The sequence below is a fragment of the Rousettus aegyptiacus genome, unplaced genomic scaffold (assembly GCF_014176215.1).
Source record: "Rousettus aegyptiacus isolate mRouAeg1 unplaced genomic scaffold, mRouAeg1.p scaffold_m13_p_4, whole genome shotgun sequence".
Taxonomy (NCBI): Eukaryota; Metazoa; Chordata; class Mammalia; order Chiroptera; family Pteropodidae; genus Rousettus; species Rousettus aegyptiacus.
Window position 1 is genome coordinate 102,069,359 of NW_023416307.1, and position 18,499 is coordinate 102,087,857.

General features: G+C 38.0%; 1 protein-coding gene across 5 annotated transcripts in view; it reads left to right on the forward strand.

The window, feature by feature from the left end:
- The window catches only part of FRMD4B (FERM domain containing 4B), a 301,185-nt gene that overhangs the window by 237,984 nt on the left and 44,702 nt on the right, over nucleotides 1-18,499 (forward strand). For all 5 annotated transcript variants that reach the window (XM_036219480.1, XM_016119212.2, XM_016119211.2 and 2 more), the window contains 2 exons: nucleotides 2,020-2,076; nucleotides 2,843-2,865. In XM_036219480.1, coding sequence (XP_036075373.1) covers nucleotides 2,020-2,076; nucleotides 2,843-2,865 — 80 coding nt within the window. The remainder of the gene's footprint in view (nucleotides 1-2,019; nucleotides 2,077-2,842; nucleotides 2,866-18,499) is intronic.

Below are 18,499 nucleotides of genomic sequence, written 5' to 3' on the forward strand. Positions count from 1 at the left end.
TTTCTAGAGCTGGTACTTCTCATGCTTCGGCTCCACGTTTCAGCGCTTTTAATATTTAATGACCCTTCTAAGATAGAGAATTATTTGGCAGCATCCTTAAAAGTATCTATTTGAGGTTTTTTATCTGCTGAACTTCTGTTTACTAAATTGAAAATATTGTTTCAATGACTCGCCTAAGGTTCCAATGAGGCAAAGGGAGGCATGCGGTGTCAGGAGGCGGCAATATTTTCAATATATTTTATTCATTTTTACTTATTTTAACACCAGAATAATCTATTTCTTCTCTTCTCTAAGAATTAAGATAAATTTGACTTTAACTTTGAATCAGGTCTGATTTCAAACTCAAAGATGTTTTTGCATTTCCCCTCCTATCTTCCTCTCTCTGCATGAGTTTCTTTTACTTTGTTACTAAGGAATTTAACCTTTCTAAAATTTAATCTTGATCAACACCCACCTCACCTGTTGCGTTAACTACTTCACCATCTTTCACCAGATTAGAAAACTACTGTCTCTTGCCTCAAAGACAGAGGGCAATTGATTCCTACCATCAACCTGGCTTCTCTTTGATTGTATAATCGGTTTCTGGAGATTATAGGCGAGCTTTGAATTCCAAGGCTCTGGGCCTGTCAGTTTTTGAAGTGAAAAAACTTGGAAGCAGATCTGCTGCCTCGAGTTTCAGAAGGAACACTTAGGTGTTGGCGGATGAAATTAATTTGTTTTTATTTTGTCATATAAGAGAAACATGGATTATTATCATTGTCGACATTGTAATGTCCTGGGATTTAAGTTTATTTTATTTTATGGCTTTGTTTAGTTTAATTTTGTTTTGTTTTTGAGAACCCCAGTGAAATCACTGGGAAACCTGAGAGAAAAGCATAATCCTCTTAGAAATCCTCACTGAGCTAAACTGCTTCTGTAAACCTACACAGTGTGCCTTTACTTGAGAACTTCTTAATTACTCACCATTGATGCACTTGGTATAACTGGAAAAGTCTCCAGTCTGGATTTAACAGGTAGAGAGGAGAAAGAAAGAGGGCAGGGCAATTTCCAGGCCCATGAGTTCCATGTTGTTAAACTCTGTGCACTTTCAGGTACTAATTATACAGGACTTAGGAAATGAGTGGGTTACATGGAATTATTTGTGTATGTTTATGCTTATAAGCTAGAATATCACCAAAAAAATATTTTAAGTCAAGGTTCCTCTAAACCACTTATTATTGCAACATCTTACATAACATAGTAATGATATTTACATATATCGCTATATTTAACAAAATAAATGAAGGCACGTGTAAGTATTATTGATAGAAGCAGTCTCCCCTCCACATACACTTATGCATCCCAACCAGGCTATTGAAAAAGCATTGCTATTAACCAAGGGCCAGAACTCCTATTTTAATTTGTAATTTTGAACGAAAAAAAAATAAAACTGGAAAAATGATAAATTAGAGCTCATCAAATTCCAATATAAAGCAACAGAATTTTAGTCTTTGACGCATTCGCTGTAACTGCTTTATAAGGCTTTACATTTTATCTATAATGGTACAAATATTAATTAAATAATGTATCATTGACAGAAAAGTGAATTTATATTCTTAATATTTGTGTTGCGTGTATACCAAAATAACCATGCTATGACATAAAGAAAAAAATTTCAGAAAATCTGCAGTTTAAAAATAAACTTATAAATTAAAAATTATTCATTTAGAGCTGTATGAATTTTTAGCCTCAGAGTCATTCATGGTCCTTCCAGAGCGGTACTCTCTAAACAAATTTCCCATAGCTAATTAAACACACACACACACACACACACACACACACACACACACACACAATGTAGCTTCCTCTTAACCCTGGATGGGTCTCTCCACGCCCCCCTCCCTTTCCTCTGCAATGGTATGATCTGCATTTGATCCTAAACTGGAGGTGCCAAGCAGTGACAGCTTCCCCAATTCCACAGCCATTTGCTACAACCTAGGGTGGCCTGTGTTCAGTGATGCTTTCTTTTTCCACCAACAGGGGCAAATCGAAGTAGACAGCGAAACCACTTTCAAGTTAGCGGCGCTTATTTTACAGGTAAGAACTGACAAATTGCCTTTTACCTGCTCCTTTTTGTTTGTTAATTTTTGTGAACTGCCTGCAACTCTGAAACTTTTGCATGAGTCAGTGGCTGATAGATTTTTAAGACAGCTGTTTGCCAATGAAAAATGTGAGCCACCGTTTTCTGTTTTAGCAGAGTTTGCATGAGCTGTAGTGTGATATAGTATGTCCCAAAGGAAAGGGAAATTTAGACTGTTCTAAGGAAAGAGTTAAGACTATATTCCTGTAAAAGAGCTCTGGTTACTTGAATTTAGGAGGCAGCAGTTTTTACAACCGCCGTAATTTTTATTTAAATTAAGTAACGTTTGTATACATTTTCTTGAGGTTAAGTTAAAGCGCCCTTTTAACTCTTAAAGGCACTAGTAACTGAAAAACCAAGTGCGCTCCATGCTGGTTTAAAAAGAGTAAACAAATAGCATGTGTTGCTTTACCTGTATCATGTTTAAAAGGTTTGCATACAGACTAAAAAGTGTGCCGCTCAAACATAAAAGGAGAAATAATCATCTGTGCTTTTTAAGATATTTTTGTCTCTTCTGTTAAGAGTAAGAAATATTTCATGGATGCTAGTGTTTTCTTATCAATGCCACATTCTTCCCCATGGTCACTGGAAAAATATTCCTCCTGTAGTTTTTTAAAACAAAACTCAGGAACTCTAAGAGGGGGAAATAATCAAGAGTAAAATTCATTTAGCTTAATTTACAAAGAGAAATTGATTATCTATCTTTGTTTTTTTTTTTTTCAGGAAGCCAAAGGGGATTACATCAGGTAAAATAGTTCTTTTACTGATAATACCATGTAAATAACCCTAGCTGAAACTTTTTATGCTATTTTAAATAACAATGGATGCTAAATCAAAAGAAAGTAGATCCCAAGGCAAGAGACTGAGATCGCTTTGCTTTTCAAATAGAGACCTATTCTTTTTGTGAATAAATCCGGGAATGAAGCTTTCTTACAATTTTTCAGTCCAGAGTGAGTGAATTGTAATCAGAAGCTCTCCAAAGTTCCAATTTTCTGTCATCTGTTAACTTGACGAAGAAATCTACAAAAAGCCTTGGTATCTTGTGCTGATTTTTAAACTTATAATAATCCTGTGTTTGAAGACTTATACGGTAAACACAGAAAGATTAAATCCATCAGCTGCTTAGTTAAGGGATTAATAGGGGCTTTCTTTTTGCAGCTGCCCTGAAGGGGCCTCACCCTTCATACACTTGACCTAACAGTTGTATTGTTGCCTCTGAGACACTTACTCGTTCTAACTGCCTAACTGGCCACATCATCAGAGAGTGTTTATATTTGAATTCACCCTCTATCTGCTCCATTCTGTCCTTTTTATGCAATAGTTGTACTTGGGGGAGTAGAAACAGTTAAAGGTGTTTCTCCTATTAGAAACAGCTCACAGGCCAATGACCCACTGGAAGCCTTGCCTCTGCCATGTTAATGTTCTACTCCTGGTAAACTTTACCCGTGGATTATTTACAGATCAGCTAGTACTCATTCTCAGCCAAGTCTTTGAAGAGTGTGCTCCTTAACAGACTGATAACCAAGTAATGCCTTCTAAGCTTGAAAACTTCCAGTCACAGAAATACTTCACTTCAGAACCTCCAAGCACTCCCCTTGTCTGCCCATTTGTTTTGGTCGAATGACTGAGGAGTCCACCTAACACGCCGTGATCAACTCACTATATTCTCCTGCTAGCTCCATTTTGTGTTATGTTGTTTTTTGTAAATTTATTTTAGGTTAGAAAATATTTTGAAAGAATCATACAAATCAATTCACACTACTTTTTTTTAATTAAAAGAAAATGTCAGCAGATAAAAGGATAAATTAGTTTCTAAACCATTAACATCAAGAACTCCGTGTTCCCCCTGTTGTCTTTCCTGGAGGAGCCATATTTCCCAGGAAGATCAGATATGCCAGGAATGCTATCATGTAGGGGGAGTACGAAGTTGATTTACAAATGAGGGCTTCACACTCTGCAGTCTATGAACTACTAGCCTTTCCTCCCCCACTTTCTTCCAGTCAAGTAAGTGATGGACACCTTCTGGGCCTCATTTCCTCATCAGGAAAATAGCACCTACCCCCATAAGACTGTTATGAGATTAAATGTTTGTAAACATTGTACAGGGCAGTACCTGGCAGGTAGCAAGCTCTGAATATACTTTAGCTGTTATTAATTATTATAGTGTCATGATTGCACTCATCATTATCATCACCCTGTCCCTGCTCTGGGCAACCTCTGAAGAGACTTTTGGGGCTAAGGTGGGTCTGAGGAAGCCATAATAATGTGTTAGGGGAAAGAATAGAAGAGAAAGGTTGATTTCACAAGCTTTCCTCGGGGAAGATCACTTGCCTGTGGCAAAAGAAGGCTTAGAAGGGACATTCCTTTGATAGTCCAGACCTTTTAGCTCTAAGACTTCACGGTTGGTAAATTAGTCTAACCAAGCCCAAACCAATTCTTTTCCTCAACTTCTGTTTGTTCCTGGTGGGTTCCTGAGTGATTACTAGACAAAAGAAATGGGGGACACTGTTTTGAAATTGCCTAAACCGTGCCGAATTGTAGAGGGAGCATGGGACTAGGAATCTAGAAACTAGCAACATGACCCTGGGTGAGCCACTTGTCCTTTCTGGGCCTTGGTTTCCTCATCTGTAAATTGGGATTAACGAAAATAGCAACTTTACAAGGTGGTTATGAAAAGATGGCTAATGTGGAAAGACTTTATAAATTATAAATTGTTTTACAAGAATTAGTTATTACTGCTAAGTATGACAAAAAGAATAGGAAATGTGAACTTTTGTCATTGGGTTTATTATGAAGCAGAATTTTGGTTGCTTCATTATACACCACCCCCCTCCCTATCTGATCTCCTCCTTCCTCGAATGGAGAGGATATATTTTTCTTCCAAAGTTGTGTTATAAAATGAATTAAAGAAAATCAGGCAAACTAAAATGCCGTGATGAAATGTTGTATAGCGGTTGGAGTGAAGACGCTAGAACCAGACAGCTTCACTCACATCCCAGGTCTGAACTTGTTACCTGTCTAATCTTGAACAAGTTGTTTAAACTCTCCAAGCCTCAGTTTCCTCATCTGTCAAATGGGACTTATATTAATAGTATACTTCCCATAGGATTGCTATGAGGATTAAATTTAATATTTGCAAAGTGCTTAGAACAGCTGCTGCAATCGCCACTTTAATGTTCCATCAAATTAATGAACATGATTTACCACTCCCTTATTGTTTCAAATATAAATTGTTTCTAATTTTTGTGCTAATGTAAATAATGCTATGAACAATTCTATGTAGTTGGAATTATGGTTATCTGTGATTATTTTCTTAGGTGTTGTTCCTCAGGTGGGAACAAGCAAAGAGAAATTCCTTAAAGGAGACAAAGTGCTGAAATGAAATTTATTCATCCTTGATAGCACTAAATTAGAATTATACAGAATCCATAGCTTTATCCAGTAACATTTACCAAATGCCTAAAATGTGTCAGCATCAGTCTAGGCCCCGTGGGTGATATTTAGAGCTATATAAGCAGGGGTCTTCCGTCCTTCCAGGGAATTTGGCTTTCTGGCAAGGACTACTTCAGGGGCAATTCTGAATTCCACTTTATTGTTGTTTTACATGTCGGTGGCTGCAGCTCTCGGCTTTTAGAACTTCATCGAGTTTACCCTGATCTTTAAACATGGACCAAAAAATATCCCCAAATACCTGCCTAGATCAGGGCAATGTGGCTTTTTCAATTAAAGCAATGATTGCACACAATGATAATTCTTAAGGCTGCCCTGGTACACCCACTTCTTAGGACTCTCTCTCTCTTTCTCAAATGTAATAGTTCCAAAGCTGAACCAACCAGCATCCCAGCCCCTAGATGAACTCTTTGTCCTCTGTCTCCCCTTGAATAACATCACCATTCTCTTGAATCATCTCTAAGGATTGACCTTTTCCCCTCCCATTCTTTTCCTCCATCTGTCAGACAGCTCCCTTCTTTTCTTTTTATCAGAACCCTGGCTTTCTCAGCCCTTATTTTTCTTTACTCAATCTGACTGTAAATGTACGTGTGTAGATATTGTCTGTTTGAGAGCTTTCTATGACATCGTTTAAACGGTCCGTTCCCGATTTCATTCAATCGCCATCGTAATTTTTATCATTGCCACTTAACAAATCAATAGATGAAAATCTTGAATCAGAAAGAGACTTTGTGACACAGCCAGTGATTTCCCATATCTGTTGATTCCATTGCAGACTACCAACTGCTCATAACCCCCAGTTATCTTCCTAAAATATAAATTTGATCATCACTGTTGACTTCCAGAATCTCTTGGTTTCTCATCGCACAGACACCCACCCTCCAACCCCCTAACTTGATATTTAAGGCTTTACTTAATCTACATTATACATTTTCTTTTCCATGCTCTACTGTTCATGCTCCTTAAGATCTGTTTATGTTATGCCTCACTTCTTTTCTCCACATACCCTGTACTATTTTTTCTTCATGGCTTCACTCAACTCTTCTTCCTAGAATGCCTTTAAAAAGGACTATCCTCCCCCTTCCTGCCATGTTTCCTTAGGAGTATTTTAAGTTAACATTATCATTACCGGTAAGAAACCACGCTCTCTGACTCTGAAAGTTAATTAAAATAGTGGAGTGGGGACTTCCATTTTCTTTAAATAGCTGACAGTCTGAATTTCCAAGTCAGCCCTTAAGCTACAAAGATAACAAGCTACTTGAGTAACACAACACAGACAAACAGAGAATTCTTGAAAGCTGACTTGGCAAGGAGGCAAGGCTTTGTCACTGAGCCAGCCACAAATGAGTTTGTAAAAGCAAAGCATTTATCTTTTTTCCGTCTTTCTTTCAGTCCTTCCTTCCTTCCTTCCTTCCTTCCTTCCTTCCTTCCTTCCTTCCTTCCTTCCTTCCTTCCTTTCTCTTTATTTCTTTCTCTTTCTTTTCTCTTTTATTTTTGTACTTCATCCTCAAAGTTGAAAGTTACCAGGTAACTATGTGATTAGGGCACTTCTGCTTATAAGAAAAGGTGAGTTAATACAATTTACAATTCAGTTCTGGGTCAGAATGAGAGTATATTGTCACTCGGCCTCAAATGGGAAGGAATAGTTCACAACATAGAGCTGCGCTACAAAATACAGCTATTTCCCATGGGAAAGGAACTTCTCTAGATGCCTGAGAGTAGTTAATAATAGGAAGAGAGGGAATCAAAGACTTTAAAGAACTTCTGTCCCTAGTCCTTTGTACTTCTGGAGCACTTAAAGCTCTCAAATATCATTCCATTTATAGGGCTTTTCAAATCAGTGACAGTAATAACACTAGCAGCTCCCAGGTACTTTGTTGAGTACTTACTCGCATCAGTGGGGAGGCAGTCCTAAAGACAGGAGTATTTAACTCCTTGAGTTCAAATGCAGGCCTAGCCATTTGTAACATTTGTGTAACCGGGTAACTAACCTCTCTGGAACCCTTTTTTATTTTATTTTATTTTATTTTTGTCTCAGTAAATATTACGTGACATTGTTATTATTATTATTAATATATTTAATCTTCACACCAGCTCTGACAATAACCACTATTAGTGTCCTCATTTTACACGTAGGGGACCTGAGCTTTTGGAGCAAGTGAGTAGCTTACTGTCTAGGTCACATTGCTAGAGAGTGGCAGAATTAAGACTCCAAACCTCATGTCTTTCTTTACCAACCAGGAGTCTCCATTTTTATATTCCAACACAAACTTGTAAGAATGATTACCTTCTGTGCTGGCAGAATAAAGAAATCTAATTTGACAGAAATTGAACATTTCTGTCTTATTTCAAGCCAGGACTTTAATGAATCAGCAAAACGCTTTTGTGAAAAAGTCGTCGATGCAGTGGCTTTTCTCTTTCTCTGTGAAATGACTCTATTTTAAAGTTTGACTTAAAGATACAGACACGTTCTTTTGTAAATCAGTTCAATACATTCATATTTTATTTATTTTTAACGATTTATAAACACTTCTAAGTGTTAGATTGTTTAACATGTTTTATAAACATTAACTCATTAATCATCTTCACTTTATGGAGTTGGTGTAATATTATCCCCACATTACAAGTGAAATTAAGAGATTTTATGTGACATTATACCTATGTTACCATATTATAATTTCTAATGGCTTGGCCAAATGTTAAGAGTTGTTATGGTGAAAAAACAAGCAAGATAAAAACAAATAGAGAACCGTGAACAAATAAGTATGGGAAATACCTAGTTAAAAATTTGAAAGTTCACATTTTTTTTAAATCAATTTTCAATCTGCTCATGTGCGTGGTGAATCTCCCAGAAGACAAATAAGCAGTGTTTCCCATACTTATTTATCCCAGATGTGTGAGCATCTTAACAAACCAGTATTCTATGGACTTTACTTTGTAATGTGTGGGTTTATTTATTTGCTAAAAGCTCAGTAACAAAATATCATTAAAAGATAAGCAGTTTGGAGAAGTCTGCTTTTCGTACTCCCTGCCAGATTCATTACTCCCCTCGATTTTAATTCCATTAACTCTTAGGCAGGGTAAACATTCATCAAGTTCTGAACTTGCTTTGTCTCAAAAGTGCTGAGTTTGAAATTATTCATCCCATAAAATGGACACTTTTTCATCTTTTAAACATAGAATGTTAGGCTTCCCCAAATGATTCATTTGAACCTTGATTTTACAGCTGATGAACTGAGTGACCAGACCAGACCTGCAGTCCCTAGATCTCCCCCACTTCTGCAGGTTTACCATTTTAACTTATACTTGTGTAAAAGAGCCTACGTGGATCCTTGTTGTGTTTGATAGAAAACAATGAGGGACAGATAGCAGGCGGTGGACTCCACCATGGTAAGTGGTGTTATCAGTGGAGTGGCCACAAGTCTGATATTAGTCACTTGAGGAAATAGCTTCAGAGTGAGAAGGTAGGAAATGAGCACTTGCTCATCGGTGCCCTTGGAATACTTTGCCCTTTTCTCACTGCTCAACCCCATTCATTCTTGAAGACTAAATACCTACAGTGTGAGAGGCTCTGGACCAAGCAAGGACTATTATAGAGGCAAACTAAATTTGTGGTATTCTTTTTATTACTGAGCTACAATCATTCTACATCCTTTATTGAAGACATTGGGGAAAGGCAGGGGCTCTGACTTTAGACAGGACATTGAGACAAGCCCTCCTCATCTGCTTGTGAGTGACCTTGAGCCAGTTTCAAGCCATCTGAACCCAAGGTCCCTTTTCTTTAAGTGGTTGGTTACAAGGATTGAATGCGATAAAGCACCTTGCAGGATACCTGGTACAGAATGGAGACTCGGTACTTGGGAGTTTGCTTCCACTTTCCACTGAGTCCCATCTATTATAGTGAGATGGGTTTTTTGTTTGTTTTTTGTTTTTACCATCTTACCCATTTTTAAATGTATAGTTCAGTGGAATTAAGTAAATTCATATAGTTGTACAACCATTGCTACCATTTTTCTCCAAAACTTTTCATTATAGAAAACTAGAACTCTGTGCCCATTAAACAATAATATATATCCCCTCCTCCCCATCCCCTGGCAACCATCATTCTACTTTCTGTCTGTCTTAATTTGCCTATTCTATGTACCTTGTATAAGTGAAATCATGTAGGACTTATATTTTTGTGATTAGCTCATTTCAGTTAGCATAATGTCCTCAAGGTTAATCCTTGATATACCATCTGTCAGAATATCCTATATTTTAAGGCTGAATAATAGTCCATTGTACGTGTATACCACATTTCGTTTGTCAGTCCATCCAGGGATAGACATTTGGATTATTTCCACTTTTCGATTTTTAAGAATAATACCGCTATGAGCAAGGTATGCAAATATTTCTTTGAGATCCTGTTTTCAATGCTTTGGGGTAGAGAGATGTATTTTTTAAGAAGATTCTCTACCTTCCAGATACTTAATTATATTCCACCATTCATTGGAGTTGGGGTAGGGTGAGGGCATAGAAATGTAAGATGGATATCAGATCCTTATTCTAAATCCTCATATCTCACCTATCAAAATTACTATTTAAGGAGGCCAGTACTTACATTAAATATATTGTTATAGGTAAATGTTTATTGATATGGAGAGATATTATAATATATGAAGTGGAGAAAAACAAAAGTATACATATTATCCATTCCTTTTATTACAAAACATGTATACCAATATATTCAAACACATGAGACATGTATAAAAACTGGTTTGCAAGTTACACCACAGTGCATGCAGTGGTCTCTATAATTTTTTTGTTCATACAGCCCCCATTCATTCTCAGTATATGTATACTATTTATTTATTTATTCAATTATATACATGTAGAACTATACCAACATTGTATATATCATGAAATATTCCCAGAAGGGTAACACTTCTAAATGAATGAGATAGAGTAACATGTTTAAAAGAATGGATAAAAATAAATATTATTAGAAGTTCTAATATTTTTTTTCTGCACAGATAGAGACCTCTCCACCATAAAGACTATAATAAAGTGGGTTCTAAAGTTAGGAAACTCTGAGTTTGGTTCCAGATTCCACTTCTCACTGGCAAGCAATATTACCTAAGTTATTGAACATCTCTAAGACTCAGTTTCCTAAGCTAAGAATAGGAATATTACAGTTCTTTTTTATTTGTTATTATTGAGGTATAATTGATGTATAACATCTTATTAGTTTTATGTGTACAACATACTGATTAGATATTTGTACATATTGTGAAATGATCACTACAATAAGTCTAATTAACATATGTCACCATACATAGTTACTGTTTTTTTTCTTGTGATGAGAACATTTAAGATCTACCCTCCTAGCAACTTTCAAATGTGCAATACAGTATTATAGTGCTTTGCACACTGCCTGGTTTATGGAAGGGGCAGAAAAAATTAAGCTATTATTATTGTTGTCATGATAAACAGTTGTCTAAGATTGGTGGGAATAGAAATGTTTACACCTTGTCTTCTTTGCTTTTCAGTGTGTTTTTATTTATTAACAATTAAAATATAAATTTTAAAATATATTTTGTATTCTTTAAAAACTCAGAGCTTAGCACAGTGGCTTACAGACCTCCTGCGCTGAGTCCTCTTTCAAAGTGAATGTAAGAGTTGTGGAATACTACTCATTTTGCCCAACGGAAACTTCCCAAATCAAAGCTTACATACAGCCTTTCTCTGCCATCCCAGAGCAGTGAGCCTGTGGTTCCCCACAGCATGTGGGAGGCCCTGTTCATAACTGGCTGCTCCCAGAGGCCTATGTGCCTTTGTGAACAGGCTCTTTCAGTTCTGGGCACAGGCACAGAGGCTGGGCAGGCAGAAAGGAAGCAATTAAGACAATGGAAACCTACCAGAGAAAAACCTGTGGGCAGGGCTGACTTCATGAGCTGTGCAGTCACACAGCACCCACCCCTGCTCAGGATGGCCCCATACTTGGTTTGATGCTCTTCTGTCATCAAATAATTCTTCATGATTTTTTAAACAAGGGGCTGTGCATTTTCTTTTTTCACTGAGCCTTGCAAATTGTATGGCTGATCTTCACTGTCGAAAACTCTAAGGTTTTGAGAAGACCTGGATGTTGAATGGAGCATTAAAAGGAGGGAGCTCTGTTGGGAAAGGTAGAATTACACAAAATTCTACAAACCAGCTTTTTTACATACATGTCTGGGAACCTCTTAGCCCTTTCTGATTCCGGTATCCATGATCTCCCAGGTCTGAGGCATGGGGAGTAACATAACCTCTACCTCATAGGTTGTGAAAATCAAGAGAGAAAATGTATGTGAAGGAGTTAGAATAGTGCCTGGCACCTGAAATGCTCAGTTCTAGAAACTTCCTAAATATCTAGTCCCTTAATTCTTGTATTAACTCTATGAACTAGGCAGTATTATTATCCTCATTTTATAGGTGAGGAAACTAAAGCCCAGATAAGTTGAGTAACTTGTCCAAGTCACACAACTGGTAAAATGTGGAGCTGGGATGTGAACCCAGACTGTCCGATGGCAGAGCTCATGCTCTCACTTCACCATTATGACCATTATGCACACTGCTTTTACCATTATCTACGAGGTGCCAGATATTCATATATTTCACATCATTTTCTCCATAAATTATACCTGTTGAGATCCTCATTCTGCAGATGTGGAGACTGAGGCATGGCAATCGAGGTCACATATCTGTTCCACATAGGGTTGTCAAAATTTATGACAGAGACATCACCCAAGACAGGAATCAGAAGGACCTGTAGGAGGAGCTCTCACACCCTACATCAGTCAAAGGGCCCCTCCAAGAACTCTGTGATTATAACATCCCCTCCCCTTAACTTCCTCTTCCCCTGTAAAAAAAGAACTTCATTCTTCTTTGTCTCCTGGACTTGCACGTGGCTCACCATGGCTACACATACCCAACTGCAGCACTTTCTTTTCCCCCAAATAAATCATTTTTGCTGACTAAATATCTGGTTGATTTTTTGTTTATGGTCACCATGGTGGAACTTTGATTTGAACCCACACCCTCTGAATTTCTAATCTGCCTTTCAATTTGGTAATTCCTCAAAAGAAAATCCAAAAGATGATTAATGGTATCTACTGGACTGGGTCGATAAAGATAATACAAATGCAGTTAGACTTTCGGGAATTCCTAGACCCACACGCCAGATAAATCTGTGTAGCTTGTTTCTGGCAACAACGTTATGATGTCCTTACCAGCTCAAACCCTGGAGTCTCCCTGCATTCTAATCCCAGTTTAACCTTGAGGAACTGTGTGCACTTTCGCCTCCTTAAGCCTGTTTTTCCATCTGTAAAATGGAGATGGTAATCTTATCTGTGGAAAAGAGCTATTGTGCGAATTATCTAAAGTAACCCATGCCCTGTGCCTAGTTCAGTACCTAGTATGTTGTAAGTATCCCAAACCATTATATCTTTAAACAGCTACTAACTTATTTGCATTCTCAGTTTTCTTCTCTAGGAGCGAGCCGGCCCATTATGCCCATCACTGTTACTTTGTACTAAAATGAAACAGTCTAGTTGGTCTTTTCAAATAACGGCTGGCTAAGACATTTGCACATTTGGTGTTTGGTATGAGTATAAAGTAGCGTGACATGAACTTCTTCCATTCCTCAAAGTGAGAACCTTCCAGTGCGAGCTACAGGATGGCATTTGGCGGGATGACTTTTATAGTCCCTCGCTGATATATATTTCAGTGCCTTTTGATTTCAAAAAACGCTGAGTAACAACATAACATGTATTCAGTCTTATCTGTGTTCGAAAGGCTAGTGTGGTTAATCTGGTTCTTGTATGATCAGGAATGGCACATTGAGTCACACATGCAGGAAGAAGAGATAAATCTTTGGGGCTTTAAGTTGTCCATAAATAATTTTCACTTGTCTGGTAGGAAATTTCCCAGGAGAGGGATACATTTCTTTGACTTTACATTCTTTTGTAGGAAAACACTCTCTGTGTGATTGTGCTGTCTTCCATGTGCCCTTTTCTCTAACTCTAGAGTTGTTTAAGAGGTACTTTTTTAAATTGTGGTAAAATATATATAACATGAAATTTACTTTCTTAACCATTTTTAAGTGTATAGTTCAGTAATGTTAAATATATTTAAATTGTGCAACCAATCTCAAGAACTCTTTATCTTACAAAACTGAAACTCTGTGCCCATTAAACAATTTCTTCATTCCCCCTTGCCTTTGCTTCTGGCAACCACCATTCTACTTTCTGTCTCCACGTATTTGCAAAATGTTTTTATTTTAAATATTTACAAATTTTCATGTTAACCTGCTTCTCAGCCTGAGTTATTCTTATGGATTGTGTTTCTTCTAAAAGAGTTAAAGGTTCAAAGTAGACATGATCGGAAACCTCAAAGAGCTGGCTTATGTTTAGAAAAATCTCTCATCACATTTTCATTATTATTAGAAATTTTTTAGACTTAAAAAAATTTTTTGACAGTTGATTCCTATCAAGCATGCAGATGGACAGAGTAATGTGTCCTTTGTTACCAGTTAGAACACAGACAAAAATTTAATGGCAAAGGAGTTTCTAACTGAGAGCACACTGTGTTTCCCAGAACACAAGCTGCTTTCTTGCATCTTTAGGAGAGTGCTGAGATAAGGAGGGTCTGACACTGATTGGTCATGATGTTGGAGGAGCAAGTTTCATGGCTAAACTACTAGTTACTGTGGATCTAGTGAACAAATCCTAAAACTGCTTACAACCTGGGACCTGGCAAGTTGCTTTCGAAGTTTTCTCACATCATTTATCCCCAACCCTTAGGGTTGCCAGATTTAGCAAATAAAAATAAAGAATGCCCACTTAAATTTCAGGTAAACACAAAATATTTCTTTTAGGATAAGTATGTCCTATATTTTTAAACTAGCAACTCTAACCTAGATCACTCACTGGGGATTCTTAGTGGTATAATCCATCCCAGCCTGGTTTAAGAGTGGTAGGAATACAGTGTTTGGTAAAATACAGTATCTGGTTTTGTGTACAGTCAGGAATAAAAGAACACATTTACTGAACATAGACAAGTGCCTTCACAGCAGCCTATTGTCATCTTCCTAAGAGAGGTAACTATCCCTATCTTTGTAATGAGGAAACCAAGGCTTACAACGATTAGATTATTTAACACCAAAAAGCTCCTTCGAACATGGAGACCTGGGACTGAATCCAGTTTTAAGTCCAGACTTTACTACTGCAAATCATAGGTCTAGGGCCAGTGAGTTTGTTAGTGTGTTGATTTGTTTCTAAGTATATGGAAGCTTTGCAATAGCCTGCATCTAAATCCTGGCTGCCCATGTACCAGTTCCATTTCCTTACCTATATATTAGAAATATTCACCTACATCTAGGTTTTCTATAAGAATTAAATGAATTCCTATAAGTAAAATGGTGAGCGCTTGTCTGCCACACAGCATTTGCCTGAAAAAGTCTCCTTTAAAGCCACAAGTTTTTTTATTATTATTATTATTATTATTATTATTATTATTATTATTCTGTGAAAGAGAGGTCTGAGAGAGCTGGGGACCAGAGGCAGCCTAGAAATATATGCTTACACCTGAACCCCAATGAAGGAGCTTCACTTTGTCAAGATGAAGAGAGGGCCACCCTCTCCCTTTCCCAGAAGCACTGGGGTACCCTTAGCCTCAGCAGAGGCCAGGAGAATGGGTTATGTATTTTAGTTCTCACCATCCACTCTGTAAATAACTACAACCTGATTTGTCCTGAGGTATGATCAAAAAATGTTTAAAGGGTGGAGTGAAAATTCCAAGAATGGAAGGACCTGTGATTGGGAGGGGGAGCACGGTCTAGCCCAGCTGGCCTGGCTTTTCTGGCCCCTCCTCCTCCTCTCGCTCCTCTCCACGCTATCTTTCCAATTCCTTCCTCCTGTTCCCTGCTGCTGTTCCGACCTGGAGTCCCCACAACCAGCCAACCGGCCACTGCTCCTCTAGATTTAGCACCACCTCACTACAGGGCCTTTGGTGAGTCTTCATACATCTGTGGGTCTCATTCCCCTCAGCTGTGAATTCAGGGGCTGGACCAGATGAACTCTGCTTGCTTAACCACCTAGCTGGGGTTTGGTTGGGGAGTAGAAAATGAGGAGGGCAAATATTTTAGCTATAATGAAATTACTTGTCTATAAGCACTTTTTAAAAACTAATTATTTGCAATAATCAGTAGCAGCACTAGACGTTGAGTGGATTTGAGGCCGAGATTTCTGCCTTTGCATATGATTGACTATGAATGAAAATTGACAGCTTGTTTTCAATTTTCTCTCTTTGCTGCCAGGCCTTGGTATCCTGTAACAGAGATAATTTGCAGGGGTAGAGATCTTACTATGAGTTTTTTGAATCAGTATGAAAAATCGGGCATCAGGTCTGCCGTGTGGTTTAAGAAGCCTTTGTTGGGGTGTTGGGCTTCTCACCTGAAGTGAGGCTCAGATGAGTTTAGATGCCTTGTTTTAAAATTGTGCTGAAAATGATTGGGGTCTGATTTTGTAGCTCTTTTAGAAAAAAAAAATTTTTTTAATTCGGTATCTTTGCTATTAGGGGATAACTATAGACCAGTCATTTTGGTTTGATTATCTGTGTTTCGATCTCTTATGCCGTATAATCCAGTTTTTGACTACTCCAGATTAATCTAGTTTTAATAAGCCTTTTCTCACTCAAGAAGCAAATATTTTAATAGAATCAATCCGTGCCCACTGTAATTATAAATTCTGAAGCTCCAAATTAAGCTGAAGAAAGTATTCCCCTTCGTCCCTACCTGTTCCTTCCCCATTTTCTGTCCTCTTTTAGGAGTCTTGGAAGAATTGGGCAAAGTGGTTAAATAAAGCAGAGGTTTGGAGTCGCAGCACTTTCTTGCTGTGTGAATTTAAATTGATCTCTTAAATCTAAGTTTTCACATCTGTGAAATGGGGGTGCTAGTGACAATAGCATGGTACGCCTATAGAGAGAGGGTTATCCCAGTTTCTGCCACCTCGTAATGCCCAGCGAGTGTGAGCTGTCGTTCAAAGCATTTGTTCCAGGCACTGAACGGCAGTGCTCACTGCGTCACTGCTTGCTAGTCAGCCTCCACAAGTCTCCCGCACCTAACCTCCTAGGCTGTCCTCAGCCTCCTTGACTTTCTTTCTTATTTTAAATTGTTGATTACTACCTCTTTCTTGAAAATCTCCTTGCGTTTCATGATGTGTTTATTCTATTATTCTATTGTAATGGTTCTCAAGCCATTAGTTAAATGATTGCTGGGTCCAGTTTAGCCCTTCTGGTTCAAGAATTTGCATTTCTAACAGATAATACTGATACTGCAGGTCAGGGGTCAGGGAACTTTGGTAACTGTTGAACCTTGAACAATGCGAAGATTAGGGACACTGGCCCCACCCATGTGCAGTCAAACTTCAAGTATACCTTTTGACTCCCCAAAATCTTAACTACTCTCAGTGTCCATGGAAATTGGTTCCAAGACCCCCAAAACCCCTCTTCCCCTAGCAGATATCAAAATCTGTGGACATTCAAGTCCCTTACATAAAATGTCATGGACCAGTGCATACAGTTGGCCCTCCCCATCCGTGGACTCCTAACAGCAGATCAAAAACAGTACCGGTACTTTTTTTTTTAATCCGCATATATATGGACCCACATAGTGCAAACCATGCTGTTCAAGGGTCAACTGAACTGTGTTCTCTTATTCTTGTTACCTTTACTATCACTCTACCTACAAATTTGTAGAGAGCAATGTACTGTTAGAACTCCATAGTTAATATATCAAGGAGAAAATAGATTCATCATTGAAAGCCAAGTTCCCAGACAAATGAGAGAAACATGATTCTTTTCATTTGAAAAGGGTGATTTGAAGGCAATCTGGCCAGCGAAAAATTGCTCTAAGTAAACTGATAACACACCTTAAACTGCTGCTAATCACTGAGCTATGTCGATCAATGCCAATAGATTAGTGGAGGAAATTAGTGTTTATACACAGTAACTGATATCCTTTTAATAATGACATGTTTAAGCAAGCTGACATCCTCAAACACTGGATCCAGCTCCAATGCTTTAATAGTTAAACTGGCACCTATTACACCATGTAACAGACATGAAATACACTTTCTCTAACTGCTACAGTCATCATTACCAGGTCCGATTCAGTATCTGCAAAAGTTTGACAGCCTCCACAGGTTTCTAGCAAGCGTAGGTAAGAAAGTGGCTTATCACCAGAGTCTGTATAAGGCAACACCAGAATGGCAAATTTTCTAATTAGTGCAGTTCCCAATGACAGTAAATTTGGAATACAGCATTAAATAGAGCTCCCAGCATGACAACTTGCCCAAATTCTCAGAGGCCCCTTCTCACAACCTGTTATTTAATTTTTGATGATATTTAGGCTACATGTTAGACTTTTTCTTGAGTGTCCAAACAGGTAGTAACAATAGCTTTTTTACATTTGTGTATGCTCTCTTACGAAATATGAATTTTGAGCTACGCTTATCTGTGGATGAAAAGGAGACTGCAGTCCCAGGTTACATTTTAAATGGTTTAGCTTATTTCTTTCTAAGTGAAGTTTCTATATACATTGCCTTTGGGTCATTATAATTAATATGTGCTTTTTAAGCACCTTTTCTTTAGATTTCAGGTAAGGAAGAGCTTTAGCATCAAAAAGAAAAGGGAAGTTTGGAGCTTGGGCTTTTTTTTTTTTTTTTTTTCAAACTACCTTAAAAACCTAGGGATGCCCCAACACCGAGCATAGACAGCTACCATCTTCCAGGGAACTCAGTGTGTCCTTTGCTCTAGGAAGTGCTAGCACCCATAGTTTGCTAATTGCCAGCACTCCCTTGCCCTCCAGCCTCACAATGGCAGGTGGCTGATTGTCACTGTGAGCAAGTTCCCAAT